The 23537-nt window shown below is 45.0% G+C and overlaps 1 protein-coding gene across 1 annotated transcript in view; it reads left to right on the top strand.

Moving 5' to 3' along the window:
• csad (cysteine sulfinic acid decarboxylase) overlaps positions 1–23537 on the top strand; it is a 77418-nt gene that overhangs the window by 33499 nt on the left and 20382 nt on the right. Inside the window, exons 6-10 of the mRNA XM_067976790.1 lie at positions 1167–1282; positions 9860–9939; positions 12773–12827; positions 13679–13795; positions 17542–17606. Of these exons, the coding sequence (XP_067832891.1) occupies positions 1167–1282; positions 9860–9939; positions 12773–12827; positions 13679–13795; positions 17542–17606 (433 nt within the window). The remainder of the gene's footprint in view (positions 1–1166; positions 1283–9859; positions 9940–12772; positions 12828–13678; positions 13796–17541; positions 17607–23537) is intronic.

Here is a 23537-nt window from a genome sequence, read left to right as displayed (position 1 = left end):
GAAAGAGCAGGGGAATGGGACTAATTGGATAGCTCTTTCGAAGAGCCGGCACAGGCATGATGGGTCGAATGGCCTCCTGTGCTGTGTGATCCTATGGTTGACCTGCCCTTCTGGTCCAATGTTCGAAGCAGCAGGCTGTGAACCCAGCACTATTCAAAATCGGGATCCAGATCCAGCCATTTCAGAATTAAAAATGGAGTCTGTGCTGTGAGGTGGCCGTCCACTCTGAATTCTCACTTTTTGGAGTATTCTTCCCTGTGAGCCGTACTTCATTCTCTCGGATGTAATTTTCTCACTACGTGTTGAGGAAGAGGCTCATCCTGTGCCGGCGATTTAGTACTGTTGGCTGGAGTGCAGTTTCTATTTAACTAATTGGTGGTACTGTCATTTTAAGTCACCTTGAGAGTGTAATCGTAATGGTGTACATTTAGAAACGATAGTGCTTTCAAAGCCAAAACTTGCCCTACGATTTGCGTCTTGGTGTCTATGTTCATGAATAGGGTTTGCGATTGGAGAAGCTCAGTGTGATCCCAGAAATTCAGGACGCAGTAGTGCGCAACCCAAAATTCCAGGATTGGGATCATTATCAACTTTCATAGGATAAGAAACTGTGCTCGGGGCCCACTAAAACTTTGGAGGGGTGGATGTTAGAGAAACAACACTGTGGATCAGATTGTATTGATCATACTCAACACCATAATTACTTTTTTTTAAAAAAAGGAACATGTATAAAAGTGGTGAGCTCCACACTCTGCTTCAGCTGGTGTCGTACAGATTCTGATCAAAGTGATCGGTCTCAAACTGACCACAAGTTGTTCAATCCTTCCATTCCACATACACAGTAACGGTGCAACCACTAAAGGAGATGATTACCACCACCTTTGACAATCTATAAAAGAAGATGCATCATCAACAAGCATATTGCTATATCCACAGGCAGTAACACCCCCTCCACCAGTCAGCAATCCCTTCAAACCTCAGCAGTGTGTAAAACCAGTAAGAGGTGCCAACAATTGAACACACATAACATGTAAGTTTTGCACGATTTGGATTAGCTCCTGAACAAGTGTCTAGAGAGTTATCAAGACAAGAACAAGAGTTTATTAGAAATTAGTACAGTCACTCGAACAGCAAGGTGTGTTATTGTGTGACTCTTCTGTCTGCAGGAGGCTCCATCTCCAACATGTACGCAGTGAATGTGGCCAGATACAAGCTCTTCCCTGAAATCAAAAAGCAAGGCCTGTGGGAAGTGCCGAGACTAGCAATCTTTACCTCCGAAGAGGTGAGTTCTTTAGCAGGGATTGTCTCACGGCCTGAGCTGCTTCAGTGGACCTTTTTTAATAAGGAATTATTTTGCACTGAGATTTTTTCTTTACAATACAGTGTTTGTCTCAGCCCAAGAATATCATCATTTAAGGTTGGCACTTGTTACCGGGGTGGGGATGAGGTGCGTTCGTTCTTGTGATAGAAGTGCCTCACAAGGTGGTGGCTATTTTAATAGTGATGCCCTAAACGCTGAATTTACTCTGACTAACGTCACCTGTTGTTGTCACGGGGAATTGTGATGCGGGAGGGTTAATAAGTCAGGGGTTGGAAGAGCGACACAGCTCATCTCTGAGGGAGAGGGAGAGGATTGTGGTCGCATGGCTCTTTTGGATTCCCATTCTGTGCTCTGCTTTCTCTCGTTGTGACATCAGTTTAAGGGGGGGATGTATAGACCATCAGCCAGTGTCTTTGAGAAACATTCCCAGAACTGATTCAGACACTCCTGTCTTTGTATCAATCGGAGCAGGTCCCCACGAGAATGTTGGGGCTGGAGTGACTCCTGTCAACACTGGCCAAGCCTTGGCTGAGCGGTTTCCAGGAACCAGGCAGTGATGTACCATAACTACAGCCTCACCCCACAATATGCGATCTCGCTGCCTCTCCCAACAGTGAGGCCTCAACCATAATTTCCCCTCGTGAGATCCCAATCTCTTGCTTTTTGTGTCAACTCACGCTGATTTCCACGGCTTACACTGTACTAACACTGCCTGATGCCTGTCCATTCTGCTTCACGAGACCCATGTAATTTTTATGACGACCTGGCACTCCTGAGAAGCGACAGTTCTGGTATTGCTCAACAAAACTTGCATTTATATAGCGCCTTTAACACGGGGAGGTTAACTAGTGCTGTGGGGGAGGGTTCAAACTAATTTGGAAGGGAGGTGGACACCAGAATGAAACAGTAGAAAAGAGAAACAAGGTGCACAGAGGACTGGGAGAGAGAAATAGCACTAGAGTAAGAATAGTTCAGAAATAGGAGGGATCAAACTGGGCAAATGCACTCCAAACTCATCTTGAATTGTCTTGCATGTGTGTAAACGCACGTGGTGTGGTAAATAAGGTTGGTGAGCTGCAGGTTCAAGTCGTCACATGGGACCTTGATATAGTGGTAATAACAGAGACCTGGCTCAAAGAAGGGGAGGATTGGGTACTTAATATTCCTGGCTACAAGGTATTCAGGAAAGATAGGGAAGGAAAGGAGTTGGAGGGGGGGGGTGTCAGTATTGATCAAATAAATTATTAAAGCAATGGAAAGGGCTGATGTAGTTGAGGGGTCAAAGACAGGAGCTATTACACTAGTAGGTGTATACTATAGGCCACCAAATAGTGGGAAGGAGGTAGAGGAGCAAATTTGCAGGGCAAATTACAGAAAGATGCAAGAACCATAGAATAGTAATAATGGGTGACTTCAATTATCCCAATATAGACTGGGACAGTAACAGTGTAAAGGGCAAAGAGGGGGAGGAATTCCTGAAATATGTTCAAGGACTTTCATGATTGGTGTTTCTAGCCCAACCAGGAAGGAAGCCGTGCTAGATCTAGTTCTGGGGAATGAAGTGGGGCAAATGGAGCATGTTTCAGTGGGGGAGCATTTGGGGAACAGTGATCATAATATCATTAGGTTTAGAATAGTTATGGAAAAGGACGAGGAAGAATCAAATGTGAAAATACTCAACTGGAGGAGGGCAAATTTCAGTGAGTTAAAAAGGGATCTTGCTCAGGTGGATTGGAATCAAAAATTGAGGCGCAAAACAGTAATTGAACAATGGGAGGCCTTCAAGGAGAGGAGATGGTTTGGGGACAGAGTAAATACATTCCTACGAGGGGGAAAGGAAGGGCATCCAAAGCTAGAGGTCCCTGGATGACTAAAGATATAGAGATTAAAATGAAACAGAAAAAGGAGGCTTATGATAAATGAAAGGTTCATAATACAGTAGAGAACCAGGGTGAATACAGAAAGTACAGAGGAGATCAAAGAAAGGGAATAAGAGGGGCAGAGAGAGAATGAGAAATTAGCAGCTAACAAAAGAGAACTCCAGTCTTTTTATCAACATATAAGTAGTCAAAGCAAGGTTGGGGCTGATTAGTGACCAAAAAGGAGATCATCTTGTGGAGGCAGAGGGCGTGGCTGAGGTACTAAATGAATACTTCACATCTGTCTTCACTGGAGAAGAGGATGCTGCCATTGTAGCAGCAAAGGAGGAGGTAGTAGTGATATTGGAGAGGATAAAAATAGATAAAGAGGAGGTACTTAAAAGATTGGCAGTACTCAAAATAGAAAAGTCACCCGGTCCAGATGGGATGCATCCTCGGTTACTGAGGGAAGTAAGGGTGGAAATTGCGGAGGATCTGGCCACAATCTTCCAATCCTCCTTGGATATGGAGATGGTGCCGGAGGACTGAAGGATTGTAAATGTCACATCCTTGTTCAAAAAAGGGGAGAGGGATAAATCTGCAATTACAGGCCAGTCAGTCTAATGTCGGTGGTGGGGAAACTATTAGAGACAATAATCTGGGACAAAATTAATTGGCACTTGGAAAAATATGGGCTAATAAATTGTGTTCGACTAACTTGATCGAGTTCTTTGAAGTAACGGAGAGGGTTGATGAGGGTAGTGCGGTTGGTGTTGTGTATATGGACTTTCAGAGGACATTTGACACAGTACCACATAATAGACTTGTTAGCAAAATTAAAGCCCATAGGATTAAAGGGACAGTGACAGTGTGGATACAAAATTGGCCAAGGGACAGAAAGCAGAGAGTAGTGGTGAATGGGTGTTTTTCAGACTGGAGGGAAGTATACAGTGGTGTTCCCCAGGGGTCAGTATTAGGACCACTGCTCTTTTTGATATATATTAACGACCTGGACTCGTGTATACAGGGTATAATTTCAAAGTTTGCAGATGACATGAAACTCTGAAATGTAGTAAACAATGTGGAGGATAGTAACAGACTTCAGGAGGACACAGACAGACTGGTGAAATGGGCAGACACATAGCAGATGAAATTTAACGCAGAGAAGTGTGAAGTGATACATTTTGGTAGGGAGAATGAGGAGGGGCAATATAAACTAAATGGTACAATTTTAAAGAGGGTGCAGGAACAGAGAGACCTGGGGGTGCACATACACAAATCTTTGAAGGTGGCAGGACAAATTGAGAAGGCTGTTTTTTTTTTAAAAAGCATATGGGATCCTGGGCTTTATCAATAGAGGTATAGAGTACAAAAGCAAGGAAGTTATGCTAAACCTTTATAAAACACTGATTAGGTCTCAGCTGGAGTATTGTGTCCAATTCTGGGCACCACACTTTAGGAAGGATGTCAAGGCCTTAGAGAGGGTGCAGAGGAGATTTACTAGAATGGTACCAGGGATGAGGGACTTCAGTTATGTGGAGAGACTGGGGTTTCTCTCTAGAATTTAGAAGGGAGATTTGATAGGTGTTCCAGATCATGAACAGTTTTGATGGAGTAAATAAGGAGAAACTGTTTCCAGTGGTAGAAGGGTTGGTAACCAGAGGACACAGATTTACGGTGATTGACAAAAGAACCAGAGGGGAGATGAGGAAACATTTTTTTTTTAACGCAGTGAGTTGTTATGATCTGGAATGCACTGCTTGAAAGGGAGGTGGAAGCAGATTCAATAATAACTTTCAGAAGGGAATTGGATAAATATTTAAAGGGGGGAAAAGGTTACCGGGCTATAGGGAAAGAGCAGGGGAATGGGACTAATTGGATAGCTCTTTTAAAGAGCTGGCACAAGCACGATGGGCTGAATGGTGTCCTGCTACGATTAACATTGCAAGGCGCTTCATAAGAGCATAATTGAACAAAATTTGACACCGAGCCACATAAGGAGATATTCAGACAGGTGACCAAAAGCTCGGTCCGAGAGAGAGGTTTTAAGGACTGTCTTGGGGTAGAGATGCGAAGAGATTTCGGGAGGGAATTCCAGAGCTTGGGAATAGATAGCTGAAGGCACAGGCTCCAATGGTGTGGTGAAGAAAGTGGGGGATGCACAACAAGCCAGTGTTGGAGGAACGCAGAGTTCTCGGAGGGTTGTAGGGATGGAGGTGGTTAGCGGTTTCGAGGTGCATGGCCATTGAGGGATTTGAACACAGGATGTGAATTTTTAAATTCTAGGCATTGGTGGACTGGGAGCCAATGTAGGGCAGCGAGCACAGGGATAATGGGTGAACGAGACTTAGTGTGAGTTAGGATACGGGCCGCAGAGTTTTTGAATCAACTAAAGTTTACCATGGGTGGATGAGGTAATAAAAGCAAGGATGAGGGTTTCAGCAGCAGATGGGCTGAGGCGGGGCGGAGATGGACGTAGAAACATAGAAAATAGGAGCAGCAGTAGGCCATTTGGCCCTTCGAGCCTGCTCCGCCGTTCAATAAGATCGTGGCTGATCCTCTATCTATCTACCATATTCCCACTCTCTCCCCATACCCCTTGATGCCTTTTGTGTCTAGAAATCTATCCAGCTCCTTCTTAAATATATTCAATGACTTGGCCTCCACAGCCTTCTGTGGTAGAGAATTCTACAGGTTCACCACCCTCTGAGTGAAGAAATTTCTCCTCCTCTCAGTCCTAAATGTCCTATGCTGTATCCTGAGACTGTGACCCCTCGTTCTGGACCCCCCAGCCAGGGGAAACATCCTCCCTGCATCCAGTCTGTCTAGCCCTGTCAGAATTTTATACATTTCAATGAGATCCCCTCTCATTCTTCTAAACTCGAGTGAATACAGGCCGAGTCGACCCAATCTCTCCTCATACAACAGTCCTACCATCCCAGGAATCAGTCTGGTGAACCTTCGTTGCACTCCCTCTATGGCAAGTATATCCTTTCTTAGGTAAGGAGACCAAAACTGCATACAATACTCCAGGTATGGTCTCACCAAGGCCCTGTATAACTGTAGTAAGACATCCTTGCTCCTGTACTCAAATCCTCTTGCAATGAAGACCAACATACCATTTGCCTTCCTAACTGCTTGCTGCACCTGCATGTTTGCTTTCAGTGACTGGTGTACAAGGACACCCAGGTCCCTTTGTACATCAACATTCCCCAATCTATCACCATTTAAATAATACTCTGCCTTTCTGTTTTTCCTTCCGAAGTGGATAACTTCACATTTATCCACATTATACTGCATCTGCCATGTATTTGCCCACTCACTCAACTTGTCTAAATCGCCTTGAAGCCTCTTTGCATCCTCCTCACAACTCTCAATCCCACCTAGTTTTGTGTCATCAGCAAACTTGGAAATAATACATTTGGTTCCCTCATCCAAATCATTGATATATATTGTGAATAGCTGGGGCCCAAGCACTGATCCCTGCGGTACCCCACTAGTCACTGCCTGCCACCCTGAAAAAGACCCATTTATTCCTATTGTTTCCTGTCTGTTAACCAATTTTCAATCCATGCCAGTATATTACCCCCAATCCCATGTGCTTTAATTTTGCACACTAACCTCTTATGTAGGACTTTATCAAAGGCCTTCTGAAAATCCAAATGAACCACATCCACTGGTTCTCCCTTATCTATTCTACCAGTTACATCCTCAAAAAAAAAAAAAACTCCAGTAGGTTTGTCAAACATGATTTCCCTTTCATAAATCCATGTTGACTTTGTCTAATCCCGTTGATATTTTCTAAGTGTCCTGTTATCACATCCTTTATAATAAACTCTAGCATTTTCCCCACTACTGATGTCAGGCTAACCGGTCTCTAGTTCCCTGTTTTCTCTCTTCCCTCTTTTTTAAATAGCGGGGTTACATTTGCCACCCTCCAATCTGCAGGAACTGTTCCATAATCTATAGAATTTTGGAAGATGACAACTAATGCATCCACTATTTCCATGGCTACCTCTTTTAGTACTCTGGGATGCAGATTATCAGGCCCTTGGGATTTATCAGCTTTCAGTCCCATTAATTTCTCCAGCACTTTTTTTACTAATACTAATTTCCTTTAATTCCACCTTCTCACTAGTCCCTTGGTTCCCTAGCATTTCTGGGAAGTTATTTGTGTCCTCTTCCATGAAGACAGAACCAAAGTATTTGTTTAATTGCTCTGCCATCTCCCTGTTCCCCATTTTAAATTCTCCTATTTCTGACTGTAAGGGACCTACATTTTATCTTCAGTAATCTTTTTCTTTTTACATACTTGTAGAAGCTTTTACAGTCCACTTTTATGTTCCTTGCAAGTTTACTCTCATACTCTATTTTCCCCCTTTTTAATCAACCTCTTGGTCCTTTTTTGCTGAATTCTAAACTGCTCCCAATCCTCAGGCTTGCTACTTTTTCTGGCAACTTTATATGACTCCTCTTTGGATCTAATACTATCCTTAATTTCTTTTGTTAACCATGGTTGGCCCGCTTCTTTTGTGTTTTTGTGCCAGAAAGGAATGTATAATTGCAATTCATGCATTCATTCCTTAAATGTCAGCCATTGCCTATCCACCATCATGCCTTTTAATGAAGCTTCCCAATCTATCATAGCCAACTCACTCCTCATACCTTTGTAGTTTCCTTGGTTTAGATTTAGGACCCTAGTTTCGGATTGGATGATGTTATGGAGGTGGAAGTAATGGTCTTTGTGATGGAGAAGATATGGGAATTGGGCAATGTGGGCAAGATCTAGTCCCTGAGCCAGAGACCTTGGCACCAGGAGTGGATAAGATGAAAGCCACACCCAGTTTTCACTGCATAATAGGAAGACAATCTTTTATTTGTAGTTTCCCAACAGGAACTTGGTCAGGTGAAACTGATCCGTTCGAGAGGCAGCAATATTCCTAGCTTGCTTTCAAAAGAGGCTATTTTTGTGGTAGATGGTTTTTTTTTGTATACTTTTTGTTTATTGATGAGAATTCCCCATTTTTGCATTACAATAGGGTCCCCTCACACCACTGAAGAATGAGTGGAGGCTGGGACGACTCCTCGGGCCTGTGACGTCTCATGTATTTGGAGTGATGCGTTCTTGTTTTGATTTTAAAAAGTGACCTATTTTTACAGCTTGGACAGCTCCATGTATTTCAATGGGCAGTGGTGGTTGGGCTGGGGGGGTGGGGTAGGTGGGCTGCACAGAGATCACAATGGTCACGTGACCTGCTACGTGGGATCGGCCAGCCTCCCTTGCAGTGCAGCACTGACATACCCTTATTTTTTTCCTTCTCTCCATCAACATTTCAAGCAATATATAGGTAGAACCAAAACATTCATAGCCCACCATGGCCTCCAAGACACCCTAGACTGTACCCACCATATCTCTTGCTTCCATGTCATATTCTGCACTTCTCCAATCTTCATAGCTCCTCAAATCAGGATCCTGTCCACTTCCTTCTCCAGTCCTCCTGCCCTCACCTTTTTTATCTCCGTGCCCTTCAATCTGTTCATGGAAGTCGTTTTTTTTTCAATTGCTCAAAGACTGTTTCCATGCTGCTCCCAGACTTTGATGTCTCGACCCTTAGACCTGCTCCAATAATCACCATTCTTGGCCTCACTATCTCCTCTGATCTCAGATGCTATGCTTGCATCTCCTCCATTCGTAAAGCTGTCTCGAAGAAGTTTAGTTTCCCCTTAACAGCTCTTCGCTCTCTGTATAAAGCTTATATCTGTCCAGGACTTGAGTCCTGCTCCCGCATGTGGGAAGGGCTCCTTTTACCATTCACTCTTGGGCAGGGTATAAAGGAAAAAGCTTGTCACCTGAGAGATGACCCCCCTTTCACCTCGAGCATCCCAGCCTCTTCCTTGCAACCTTTCTTGTTTTTAGTTTTGTGATGATAATCTAGTCAGTGCTCCTCTGAACCTTCCTGTCGTTTCTCCTAAATTCCGAATAACTGGTCACTTGTTCCTTCTCCCTACGTTGCAACTTTGTTACTATCCAGACTCATTTCTCTCTCCAACTCCAATCATTTTTTCCCTGGAGGCTCTTGGCTCTTTAATTGTTTCCTTCCTTCTGTAAACTTCAGGCTTTTAAAACACTAGCTTGGTGTCACTTCATCACTACTTCCTGATTGACCCCATCTTTTTTCATATCGAATTCGGTTCTATGAGCCTTTCGCTTTGGGACTTTTTTCCTCCATTAAAGGTGCTATATCAATGCAAGTTCTTGTTGAAAATGCAGTGGGGCAAAGGTTGTCATCACTTCAGCTGCAGAAAGACCCAACACTCCAGTGCTGGCACAGTGGAAAATTTAGGGCAAAATTTGTGTGGATTTCTTGCAGGCTGTTGTGGATAGATATTGGTCTGTCTGTTACTAATCCTGATAGCTAAATCAGTTTAAAATTGTTAATTTGGTAATCGCCATGCCATAGAACAACATTGCTGCCAATCTTGCCTTTTCCCCTCCCCTCTTTCTCTTCTCTCCCACCCCACAGTCCGCAGTGACTTTCAATCCCCTCTTTCAGCAGCAGTCGGCAGGGGTGGAACTGGGAGACAGTCTGGGAAGAGCAGCAAGCAAATGGGACTGAACCAGTGGCTATTTTGAAGACTGTATAAAATAACTCTGTTCTTGATCTTTGCTTCTCCACAGTGCCATTACTCTTTGGCTAAAGGAGCTGCCTTCCAGGGTCTGGGCACAGACAATGTGTACATGGTAAAAGCAGATGAAAGGTGAGTCCCAAGTGTGCAAGCGCTGTGCAGTGTTACTAGCTGGTGTGGTGTTGGGGAACACAGGTACTTAGACTCCAATAGGAGGAACTGCAAGTATTCCAAGGTTTCAAACCTCCCACTTTACATGTTCTCCCTCTCCTTCCATCCTCACTGTGTTGACCCAACAACAACTTGCATTTATATAGCACCTTTAACATCATAAAAGGTCCCAAGGCATTTCACATGAGTGTACTCACACCAAAGGAGATGTTAGGACAGTTGATTAAAAGCTTGGTCAAAGAGGAACCATTGCACAATCTTTTTTTTTCACCAGGGTCTCCCTGCAGAGCTACTCACCTCCCTCAGTCTTCACCCCCTCCTCCCATGCAATCTACAGGCACTTAAAACCGAAACTCACCGAACCATTGTTTCTCCTGTCCCTCACAATCTCTCACTCTTTTCAGCCTTGGTGGTCTGATTCACCGCAACCTCAACTGCTTTTCCTGGGGATCTGTTCCAAACTCTGGCAGGGTATGAAAGACCCACCGTGAGGCTCAAAGTGGAGGAAGCTGTCAGACTTTAGCAACACGTTTAAAGTCATCTAAAATTGTTGCCATCTCTTTCCCATTACCAATTCTAGCAGTAGAGTTTGTTTGGGAAGTATCCTGCTGTGCTCTGGGGAGAGTACACGGACTGTAGTGATTTCATTACTGAGCAATCCGGGTGAGCAGTAAGATCCTTCAAACTGACCAACTACCTGGGAACTTTTAAAAGTTTGTTTTGCATCCACCCAAACAGCGTGAGATCTCCTTGGGAGGTGGATGGGGAGAGATGAGATTTTTTTTTTTATGCAGAGTTGTTATGATCTGGAATGCACTGCCTGAAAGGGTAGTGGAAGCAGATTCAATAGTAACTTTCAAAAGGGAATTGGATAAATACTTTTTAAAAAGGAAAAATTTGCCGAGCTATCAGGGAAACGGCAGGCGAGTGGGACTAATTTGGATAGCTCTTTCAAAGAGCCAGCACAGGCATGATGGGTCGAATGGACTCCTATGCTGAATGATTCTACGAGACGCTTGTGACCATTTTAATGAAATGGCATGTGATTTCAGTCTGTTGATTTCACTACCAAATTATTCTGCGGTTTTTGTATTAATGTGATGTTTCCATGGTGATCAACGCACAAACTGGAAATAATGTTCAGACCAGAATGACACTGTATATTCTCTGATCTGATTTGGTTGTTGTCCAACTGCAGTTGCTGGTCCATTGAATCTCCCGCTGTCCATCTCTTTCCTCTACTGACAGGAGTGGAGTGGCACTTTCCTCAACCCATTGTCCTGCCCTTGTTGAACTCTCTGGTCCAGGGTCCAGCCTCTGCTCTTTAATCCACAGGAGCAGATACACTGAGGTTCTAACCTCATGCACCCAGCACGTGCTGAACTCCTGACCAGCACAGCTCGTTCATGGACTGCCTGGCTCTGAGTAGATCTGGCCTCAGTAACTGGGGATAGCCCTTGTGAAAGCTCGTTCTTACTAGTGTGTGTGATGGGTCCTTGTTTCAAATGTTTTTGCCATGTCCCCTCTTTTTTAATATATTTTGCTGACCTGGGTATTTCCAGCAATTTCTGTTTTTAAGTAAAGGTATTCTTTTCTTCTTGAATTGCACAGTAAGTTTACATATGTTCTCACCACCTAAATACATTTCATCTCTATCATCCCTTTGCCGGACACTGCAATAATTACTGTGCTAATAATGACCCTGCCATTTACACATTGAAGTACTTTGGGATGTCCTGTGGTCATTAAAGGTGCACAATGAAAGTCCATCCGACTGGTTTTACATTCTGCTTTACAGCAATCACTGCACCATTAGTGATTTTGTTGACTTGTGCAGCCTTTATAATGAAAATAAATTTCCATAAACACAAAATGACTTCATAAAACACTCAATTTATTATTTATGCAGTTTGTGATTTTTAAACAAAGATCCTTCAACCCCTAAACATGGTTCAAGAGATTTTATAACTGAATTTTCAACCTTTTCAATTGAGGAAAAAGCGATCCATTCTCTAAACTTCAGCTTTATTGACGGGAAGATAAAGAAATGACAGCTTATGCTAATCTCAGGTGTGGTAATCAGAGGTCTTGTCTGACAGAAAATTTCATAATTTAAAAAAAGTTAATATTTTAAATGAGACCAGCCTGAAATGAGAATTCAGTCTCTGTTTATTTGCTTTTTCCAAAATAAATACCTTCAAAGAAACCCAAATCCTCATCAGATGAGGTAACTCACCCCTCTAGCCTTCAACTCCTGATGCAGATTGCATGCTGGGGGCAATTCTGCAAATGACAATGCTCCGATCCAGTTGGAAACTTTGCAACTTTTCTGATGTAAAAATTTGCATTTGAAGCCCAAAGTTTTGAGACCGGCTGAGGCCTTGAAGCAAAAACTTTTAATTGCGTAATTATTGGCACAAAAGAAATTTATTTGATTAAATTTAACGGTTACTGTGAAATAAAAATGTTTTGAATCATTTTCCTTTTTGTTTAAAGTCGTATTTTGGACATGAGATTTGTTAGAGAAAAAGTATTTTGAGTGATTTGGTTGATTATCAAGAAACCGTGAGATGCAATGTTTGCACGGGGACATGGCATATTATAGAATGTTTGCACGGGTAGTTTCAATGTTAAATGGTAACACGGGAAGTAAGGTATGTTGATTTTGGGGGGGGTGGGGTTTATGATTTGTTTTAATTTTATTAATCTCTCATCTATTTACCTGTAGGGTGTTTTGCCTTCACTGGGACGGTCTGTACTATGCTTGAAATAACTTTTTTTTAACGTTGAACAGGGGGAGGATGATTCCGACACACCTGGAAGAGCAAATTTCCACAGCAAAGTCCAAGGTAAAGCCCATTTACGCTAAATGGGCAATGTTTGTGGGGTTTTTCCGATTTCACCTGTTCCCCTACTTTCCTGCCATTAGCAATTTCTACAGACACCACTCAGCCTCCATTATCTCACCCAAGTGGTCATTCTCCATGTGTGAATCTGGAATGTGTTGATGGGCTATTTGACCATGGGATGGGGGTATTGCAGCTGAAACAGATGCCCATGCCTGGCTAATTTCCTTCCCCAAACCAGGAGCACTGAGGCCAGTGGTAGCAACCCCATGACTGCTTTGACTGAGATCAGCACAGACTGGGGGAATCTAGTGCTCTGTTTCACATTGGGATGGTGGGAAGGAGGACATTAAGAAGGAGTACGGTTCACCAGTCACTGCATGGTGATTTTGAGTGGCTGTGTCCACTTCCCTCAATGTAACAGATTGCTTTCCATTGATGTGATGGGACAGTGGAACGTGGCCTCCGATGTAACAATGTTGTCGTCGCACATTACCTTGAGTGGATTTAACCAAGTCCCTTTTTGAGATGCAAGTTCTGGGAGCTTGCTGTGTGTGAATGCCTCAGATGGGTTGAGTGCTATGTCTAGCAGTGTGAGGTTTGCATTGCTGGTCTTTGGGGACCCTCCCCTGACACCGAATCACGACTTAAGCACCTGTGTGTGTGTGGAAGATTGCCCGTGACCAGTTGTTTCTCTATTGATGGTGCTGTGAAATCCACCCAGCAGTGTAAGTGGGACACATGGCAATAGTGGGGCCCCTCCAGCTTAGTAAGCCACTTCTCCCTGATCGCGTTCTGTATAAAAGGGGTGCAGCATGGCCAGTGTTGGTTCTTCAACCCTATTCTGGTTTCAGGGAGCGGTTCCATTCCTGGTGACTGCTACATCTGGAACAACTGTCTTCGGAGCGTTTGATCCCCTGCCTGAAATTGCGGATATCTGCGAAAAGCATGGAATCTGGCTTCACGTTGATGTAAGTAGGGTGATCAAGGTAGGGGCCAGTGATTACAGCTGGTGTGTGAACAGTAATGCACCTGGTGTAACTGATCCAAGATCGGTTTTGTTTCAGAAAGGCTCTCGGGCCAATTCTCCTGACTGGTAACAATGTAACCTGGGAGGGAGGGAGGGAGGGGAATTGATGGGGAGATGTTCTGATGGTTCTGTGCCAACAAATGCCGCTTGTGAGATTTTTCAGCCAGAAGTGATGGGCATATAATACTTCTGTCCAAATATGGGTGGGCATATTTTAATGAGGTAGATCAGCCATGATCTTATTGACTGGTGGAGCAGATTCAAGGGGCCATATGGTCTATGCCTGTTCCTATTTATGTTCTTTTGAGGCAGATGCCAGGTTGATGTATTTCCTGTGATTTGCACCCCAGCAATGTTGGGCACGAGCATTGCTGGTGCATGCCTGGCATCCAGCTTTGCTATGGGACACAGTGAGGGGTGTAGTGGATATTAAAACTTAATTGGCTGGTTTGCCTAGTGCAAGAGCAGTCGATTGCATTAGGAAAAGCACAAATCTTAAAAGCTTTTTACTATCTTTTTAAAAACTCTTTCCTCCCAAATCTTTGGCGGCACTGCCAATCAACCTCCGCTGTGTGAGGGTGCTGGAGTAATTCCCCTTCCTCTATATGTTCATGACCTTGACTCCAGCAAATGAACCAGGCTCAGGGCCATAGACAAAAGATGGGGCAGAAGTGGCGCACCCTACCAAAGATCTGGAGCTGGGAGGACAAGCCAGACCCCTTTTTTTTTTTTAATATTGAGAGTTTGTGATCAGTTTTGTTTGGTTACTGGTCTGCCTGAGCACTGGTGACCAGTTAGAACATACATTTCTGTAGCTCATAGCTTTGCAAATAGCATGTGTTTGGGTTCCATTAAATTAAAGCACATGGGATTGGGGGGAATATACTGCCATGGATTGAGAATTGGTTGACAGACAGGAAACAGAGAGTAGGAATATATGGGTCTTTTTCCGGGTGGCAGGCAGTGACTGGTGAGGTACCGCAGGGATCAGTGCTTGGGCCCCAGCTATTCACAATATATATCAATGATTTGGATGAGGGAACTGAATGCAATATTCCCAAGTTTGCAGACGACACAAAGCTGGGGTGGAATGTGAGCTGTGAGGAGGATGCAAAGAGGCTCCAATGTGATTTAGACAAGTTGGGTGAGTGGGCAAGAACATGGCAGATGCAGTATAATGTGGATAAATGTGAGGTTATCCACTTTGGTTGTAAAAACAGAAAGACAGAGTATTATCTGAATGGTGATAGATTGGGAAAAGGGGAGATGCAACGAGACCTGGGTGTCCTTGGACACCAGTCGCTGAAAGTGAGCATTCAGGTGCAGCAAGCAGTTAGGAAGGCGAATGGTATGTTGGCCTTCATTGCAAGAGGATTTGAGTACAGGAGAAGGGATGTCTTACTGCAGTTGTACGGGGCCTTGGTGAGACCACATCTGGAGTATTGTGTGCAGTTTTGGTCTCCTTATCTGAGGAAGGATGTCCTTGCCGTGGAGGGAGTGCAACGAAGGTTTACCAGACTGATTCCTGGGATGGCAGGACTGCTGTATGAGGAGAGATTGGGTCGACTAGGCCTGTATTCACGAGAGTTTAGAAGAATGAGAGGGGATCTCATTGAAACATATAAAATTCTAACAGGACCAGACAGACTAGATGCAGGGAGGATATTCCCGATGGCTGGGGAGTCCAGAACGAGGGGTCACAGTCTCAGGATATGGGATATGCCATTTAGAACAGATGAGGAGAAATTTCTTCACTCAGAGGGTGGTGAACCAGTGGAATTCTCTACCACAGAAGGCAGTGGAGGCCAAGTCATTAGATGTATTCAAGAAGGAGATAGATATATTTCTTAATGTTAAAGGGATCAAGGGATATGGGGAAAAAGCGGGAACAGGGTACTGAGTTAGACGATCAGCCATGATCATTTTGAATGGCAGAGCAGGCCAGAAGGGCCGAATGGCCTACTCTTGCTCCTATTTTCTATGTTTTCTTTTTGAATGGAATTACATGTGTCGGATTATGTGGACAGTGTGTATCTGGGTTTCAGAGGGACCCAAAGCATGCGTTTGTGCTCCTCCTCCTCCTCCTCCTCTAGGGAGGTGTCTATGGACCAATATATGACAGTATTTCTGATTAATTTTTCACACCTGTATTCAATGAGCCTTCCAGTTCACCCCTCCCTCCACTCCTGAGGGTGCTGAGTCCTTGCTGGGAGTCTTAGGAAAGAACTGCAGCCCCTTCCAATCTGGAAGGTTGCCTCTTCCTCTGCATTTCACACCCTATGCAGATGAGAGGAGCTGGGAATACACCCAAGAATACACGCACTGAAGTAAAAACAACTTGCATTTTTACGGCGTCCTTAATGTAGAAAAATATCCCAAGGCCCTTCACTGAGGTGTAATCAGACAAAAATTGGATGCTGAGCCAAAGGAGGAGTGCAATGAAGTGGGTTTTAAGGAGGGCCTTAAAGGAGCAGAGGGATGTGGAGGGGTTTAGGAAGGGAATTTCAAAGCCTGGGGCCTGGTGCTTGAGGCATAGCCGCGAAGGGTGGAGTGGGGGGATTCACAAGAGGCTGGAGTCAGGAACGGAGATAGGGGGCTGGAGGAGGTTAGAGAAAGGGAGGGGAGAGGCCACGGAGGGAATTAAACACCAGTATAAGATGTCTGCGGATGGTGTCGCCAAGGGGTAGCATGTACGTGAGAAATAGGAAGGGGCCAATGATAGATCCTTGGGGGACTCCAGAGGTAACGGTGTGGAAGAGAAGCCATTGCAGGTGATTCTGTGCTGGATGATGGAGGAGGATGGTGTGATCAACCGTGTCGAAGGCTCCAGAGGTTGAGAAGGACGAGGAGGGAGTGCACTCCATGGTCACATAGGATGTAATTTGTGACTTTGATAAGGGCCGTTTCAGTATTTGTGGCAGGGGCAGAAACCTGATTTTGGAGGGATTCAAACAATGGAGTTGTGGGAGAGATGGGCATGGATTTGGGAGGCGACAACACATTCAAGGACCCAGTAATGGTGTGTTCCACTTAAAAGTCTAATACTTGAAAGAGAAATTAGCCAGGGTTCCTGCTCCTGATCACTATCCACTATCCACTGCTCCCTCTGCCCCATCCCCACCTGGAGGAAGCAGCTCTCCACCTGCCCTCTGAGAGGGTGCAAGGTCAGGGGGCAGCTGTCCACTTTTTTATACGTAGAATGTACAGCACACAAATAGGCCATTTGGCCCAACTGGTCTATGCTGGTGTTTATGCTCCACACAAGCCTCCTCCCTCCTTACCTCATCTCACCCTTTCTCTTTCCCCCTCTCCTTGCCTACAGATGTAGGAGGAGTGTGACACTGCCAGCAGACTGGGGGAAGAGTCAAAGCGGACACATTTTCACGGAACAGTACCAAAGAGCTATTTATTAATTTGTACTGTTAGAATTAGTTCTCAGGGTAAACGCCACCCCATAGTAGAGTATTGGTTGGAAATGGCTGGTGGTAGTGGTGATTTGTATCTTCAACAGGGGCAGTGTGTGTGCAACAACTTAACCCTGTCAAAAGTCACCCTGGAGGCTGTGTGCTGGGCCTGTCTCCTGTCCAGCTGCCTATCCGTTTCCTGCTGTCGGGGTGTGAATGCTGTTGGACGCTGTGCTCTTCCCTTCGCTGTTTCTCACTCCTTTTTATTCTTTCTTTCTCTCAGGCAGCCTGGGGTGGAAGTGCCCTAATCTCCAGGAAACACCGACACCTGCTGACTGGGATTGAGAGGTGGGAACTATTGCAATTCAGCAATCAGTAGGACGCTGTGTGCACTGTTTAGCTCCGTCCCAAAGGGGGCATTTATTAAAAGACTCACCCATTGAGGTGCCTCGGTATCTTCAAGATTTTTTTTCTCTTGATCTCCCTCTTCTGAAGTGCTGCCAGTTTCTCTAGGATTGGTTGATACTGAATCAATTGGTAGGCCTATAAGAACCAATCAATTACATGTTACTTTCTCCCACTGTTTGTCGCACATGAATTTAGAATCATAGAAAATTTACAGCACAGGAGGAGGCCATTCGGCCCATCGTGTCTGCACCGGCTGAGAAACGAACCACCCAGTTTAATCCCACTTTCCAACACTTGGTCCGTGGCCAGTAGGTTACAGCACTTCAGGTGCACATCCAGATACTTTTTAAATGAGTTGAGGGTTTCTGCCTCTATCACCCTCTCAGGCAGTGAGTTCCAGACCCCCACCACCCTCTGGGTGAAAGAAAATTCTCTTCAGCTCCCCTCTAATCCTTCTCCCATCACTTTAAATCTATGCCCCCTGGTTATTGACCCCTCCGCTAAGGGAAATAGGTCTTTCCTATCCTCTCTATCTAGGCCCCTCGTAATTTTATACACCTCAATTAAATCATCCTTCAGCCTCCTCTGTTCCAAAGAGAACAACCCCAGCCTATCCAATCTTTCCTCATAGCTAAAATTCTCCAGTCCTGGCAACATCCTCGTAAATCTCCTCTGTACCCTCTCTGGTGCAATTACATCCTTCCTGTGATGTGGTGACCAGAACTGTATGCAGTACTCAAACTGTGGCCTAACTAGTGTTTTATACAGTTCCAGCATAACCTCCCTGCCTTGGCTAATAAAGGAAAGTATTCCATATGCCTTCATAACCACCTTATCTACCTGTCCTGCTACCTTCAGGGATCTGTGGACATGCACTCCAAGGTCCCTCACTTCCTCTACACCTCTCAGTATCCTCCCATTTATTGTGTATTCCCTTGCCTTGTTTGCCCTCTCCAAATCCATTACCTCACACTTCTCTGGATTGAATTCCATTTGCCACTTTTCTGCCCATCTGACCAGTCCATTGATATCTTCCTGCAGTCTACAGCTTTCAGTCTACAGAATTTAAGGCAGCAAAGTTTTCTGATCTGATGATTTCAGAGAGTCACAGTGTTTATTAGTATTTGTCTTCAGAGAGGTTGTATACATCAGATAAACTGCAGCTTCTTAAACTTTCCTCAGTGGAACTTTCTGGAGCATGCCTGGATGTTGTTTTGTGATGGTTTCTATTCCATAAGACTGATAGCAACTTTGTTTTAGACTAGGAGGATATTCTATGGTTTGAATGGTTAAGTGGCTTTTTTTTTGAGAATTCAGCCACTGCACTTGTGGAACTGCCTGGATTTAGAAATAAAATGCAGAATGTACTGGTTGGGATTGTTGGGAGATGAAATTTAATGTGAGCGTAAAGTACGGCACGTAGGAAGTAAAAATAGGCAACACACATACTCCATGAACGGTGTTGAAATAGTGACGGATGAAGCTGAAAGAGGCATGGAGTCTCCATAAACTCGACATTCAACATGTCCAAACAATTCAGAGCAGAAATCAGCAACGGCAATAGGATATTTAACAACAGTAGAATACCAGTCAGAGGGAGTCACGATCAAACTGTACAGAACTCTGGTCAGACCCCACCTTGGGGGCCGTGTCCCGTTCTGGTCCGCGTGCGCCACAAGGGAGACGTTCAAGTGCTGGAGACTGTGTAGAAAAGAGTCACAGGGCTGATCCCAAGAACCACAAAATACTAAGTACAGAAGGAGGTCATTCAGCCCATTGTACCTGTGCTGGCTCTCTGAAAGAGCTCTCCCCTTAGTCCTAATCTCCATTTGCCCTTTTCCCGTACCCTCTTTTAAAATTTTTATTTTTCAAATTATCTACTTTCAAAAGCTATTATAGATTCTGCTCCCCTCACTGTTTCTGGTCGGGCATTCCAGATCCGAACAACATTCTATAAGTAAACTCTCCTAACCTCTCCCTTCATTCTTTTGGTTGTGGTAAATTTCTCCCCTCTAGCATTTCAGTTTTCTGATTGACCTTAAAGCCCCTTGTAATTTTGACCATCTCTATGGTCTCCTCTTAACCTTCTCTGTTCTAATGAAAAGATCGCCATTTCTCTCTTCTCTCCTCATAACTTTTTATTCGTTCGTAGGATGTGGGCGTCACTGTCAAGGCCGGCATTTATTGCCCATCCCTAATTGCCCTTGAGAAGGTGGTGGTGAGCCGCCTTCTTGAACCGCTGCAGTCCGTGTGGTGACGGTTCTCCCACAGTGCTGTTAGGAAGGGAGTTCCAGGATTTTGACCCAGTGACAATGAAGGAACGGCGATATATTTCCAAGTCGGGATGGTGTGTGACTTGGAGGGGAACGTGCAGGTGGTGGTGTTCCCATGTGCCTGCTGCCCTTGTCCTTCTAGGTGGTAGAGGTCGCGGGTTTGGGAGGTGCTGTCGAAGAAGCCTTGGTGAGTTGCTGCAGTGCATCCTGTGGATGGTACACACTGCAGCCACGGTGTGCCGGTGGTGAAGGGAGTGAATGTTTAGGGTGGTGGATGGGGTGCCAATCAAGCGGGCTGCTTTGTCCTGGATGGTGTCGAGCTTCTTGAGTGTTGTTGGAGCTGCTCTCATCCAAGCAAGTGGAGAGTATTCCATCACACTCCTGACTTGTGCCTTGTAGATGGTGGAAAGGCTTTGGGGAGTCAGGTGGTGAGTCACTCGCCGCAGAATACCCAGCCTCTGACCTGCTCTTGTAGCCACAGTATTTATGTGGCTGGTCCAGTTAAGTTTCTGGTCAATGGTGACCCCGGATGTTGATGGTGGGGGATTCGGCGATGGTAATGTCATTGAATGTCAAGGGGAGGTGTTTAGACTCTCTCTTGTTGGAGATGGTCATTGCCTGGCACTTATCTGGCACGAATGTTACTTGCCACTTATGAGCCCAAGCCTGGATGTTGTCCAGGTCTTGCTGCATGCAGGCTCGGACTGCTTCATTATTTGAGGGATTGCGAATGGAACTGAACACTGTGCAATCATCAGCGAACATCCCCATTTCTGACCTTATGATGGAGGGAAGGTCATTGATGAAGCAGCTGAAGATGGTTGGGCCTCGGACACTGCCCTGAGGAACTCCTGCAGCAATGTCCTGGGGCTGAGATGATTGGCCTCCAACAACCACTACCATCTTCCTTTGTGCTAGGTATGACTCCAGCCACTGGAGAGTTTTCCCCTTGATTCCCATTGACTTCAATTTTACTAGGGCTCCTTGGTGCCACACTCTGTCAAATACTGCCTTGATGTCAAGGGCAGTCACTCTCACCTCACCTCTGGAATTCAGCTCTTTTGTCCATGTTTGGATCAAGGCTGTAATGAGGTCTGGAGCCGAGTGGTCCTGGCGGAACCCAAACTGAGCATCGGTGAGCAGGTTATTGGTGAGTAAGTGCCGCTTGATAGCACTGTTGATGACTCCTTCCATCACTTTGCTGATGATTGAGAGTAGACTGATGGGGCGGTAATTGGCCGGATTGGATTTGTCCTGCTTTTTGTGGACAGGACATACCTGGGCAATTTTCCACATTGTCGGGTGGATGCCAGTGTTGTAGCTGTACTGGAACAGCTTGGCTAGAGGCGCAGCTAGTTCTGGAGCACAAGTCTTCAGCACGACAGCTGGGATGTTGTCGGGGCCCATAGCCTTTGCTGTATCCAGTGCACTCAGCCGTTTCTTGATATCACGTGGAGTGAATTGAATTGGCTGAAGACTGGCTTCTGTGATGGTGGGGATATCGGGAGGAGGCAGAGAAGAATCATCCACATGGTACTTGTTGCCAGATCATTTATGTCGCATCAGCTATAGCTGGTAGCACTCTTGTCTCCGAGTCAGAAGGTTGTGGGTTCAAGTCCCACTCCAAAGACTTGAGCACAAAATCTAGGCTGACGCTCCCAGTACAGTCCTGAGGGAATGCTGTACTGTTGGAGGTGCGACACAGTCTTCCCCCTCAGGTGGATGTAAAAGATCCCTCTGCCACTATTCGGAGAACAGTAGGGGCGTTCTTCTGGTGTCCTGGCCAATATTTATCAGTCAACATCACAAACAGATTATGTGGTAATTTATCTCATTGCTGCCTGTGGGACTTTGCTGTGTGCAAATCGGCTGCTGTATTTCCTACATTACAACACGTAAAGTAATTAATTGGTTATAAAGCACTTTGGGATATCCTGAGGTTGAGAGGGGCTATAGAAATGCAAGTTCGTTCTTTATGGAATATTGCGAAGTGAATAGTCCCAACACTGACCCCTGGTGGACACCACGGTTTAGATCCCTCCATTCATTAACCAGAACTCCCTTCTGTTCTTTGAACAACTTTATCCTATGTGGCACCTTATCAAACACCTTTTGAAAGTCCATGCACACAACATCCACTGCAAATCCTTTATCAATACAATATTATTTTCTCAAGGACTATTAAATTTGTCAGACACAACTCACCTTTTACAAATCCATGCCAGCTGTCTTTAATTAACCTGTCGTTCTAGGTGAGTATTAATTTTATCCCATTTATATTATGTCCTCTGGAAGCTTACTCACTACCAATGTTAGGCTGACTGGTCTATGGTTACCTGGTTTATCCCTCACTCCCTTTTTGAACAGCGGTGTTACATTGAAAACCCTCCAGTCCTCTGGCACAACTTCCATATCCAAGGATATTTGAAAGATTGTGGTCAGAGCCACTGCTATTCCCTCTCTGACCCCTCATCATTGTAGGATACGGCCATCAGGGTCTGGTGCCTTTTCCCCTGTGAGTTCCACCAATATTTTCAGCACTCCTTCCTTACCTATCATTACCCTGTCTAATTGCACCACCTCCTCCTCTTAAACCCTTTCATTCCCACTACCACACTCTCCTGAGAAAACGGAGGCAAAGTCCTCATTTAGTATCTCCGCCATTCCTTCATCCTCCCTAAGATGATTTACTTTTTCATCTCCAATAATTGTCCCTCCCCTTCCTTTAATTATTCTTTTATTTTCTGTGTTTATAAAATCATTTATTATTTCCCTTTACGTTCCCTGTCACTCTGTCTTCAGACTTCCTCTTAACCTTTTAATCTCTTTTGCTTCTCCTCTATATTTTCTAAATTTAGCTTTATTTTATTTTGTATTATTAGCCTCAGGTTTGTGATATTCCTCTTTTTAACTCTAATAATTTTAATCTATCTTCTCATCCAAGGAATTCCAGCTTTTGCAGCACCCCCTTTACTTGTGCCCAGCGATGCACCCCTCGTTCCCTCCTTGCGAGCAGCACCTCCAACTACCTCTTCTCCCCTGTCTCGATGACCTTCCCACCCAGCGTGCCCGCAGCGGCCTAATCTAGTCAGCCTCCATCAAATTCCACTTACCCCACCCACCACTGCCCCCTCTGACTCTACCAGCAATTCCCTTTTCCCTATTTTCCTACACTTGTAAACCATGCTCTTGCCATTCATGATCTTGTGGACGATTGTATTGGCATCATGAGACTGAGACTTGGCTTATAGTTATGACACCTTACCCCTTACCCCTTACCAAAGCCTCCTTTTGGTTATACTTCATACCCTTTCCACCGATTCCGTGGCCACTGTCGCAGGCTGTTTGCAACCTTGGCGTCCTATTTGACCCTGAGCTGATCTTCCGACCCCCCCCCCCCCCCCCCCCCCATATCCGCTCCCATCACGAAGACCGCTGACTTGCACTTCCATAACGTCGCCCATCTCTGCCTCAGCCCATCTGCTGCTGAAACCCTTATTCACGCTTTTGTTACCTCTGGACTCGACTATTCCAATGGTCTCCGAGCCGGCCTCCTATCTTCCACCCTCCGTAAACTGCACCTCGTCCAGAACTCTGC

This window comes from Heptranchias perlo, chromosome X, assembly GCF_035084215.1.
Source record: "Heptranchias perlo isolate sHepPer1 chromosome X, sHepPer1.hap1, whole genome shotgun sequence".
Taxonomy (NCBI): Eukaryota; Metazoa; Chordata; class Chondrichthyes; order Hexanchiformes; family Hexanchidae; genus Heptranchias; species Heptranchias perlo.
The sequence above is the reverse complement of the archived record's forward strand: the minus strand, read 5'-3'. Positions and strand labels throughout refer to the sequence as shown.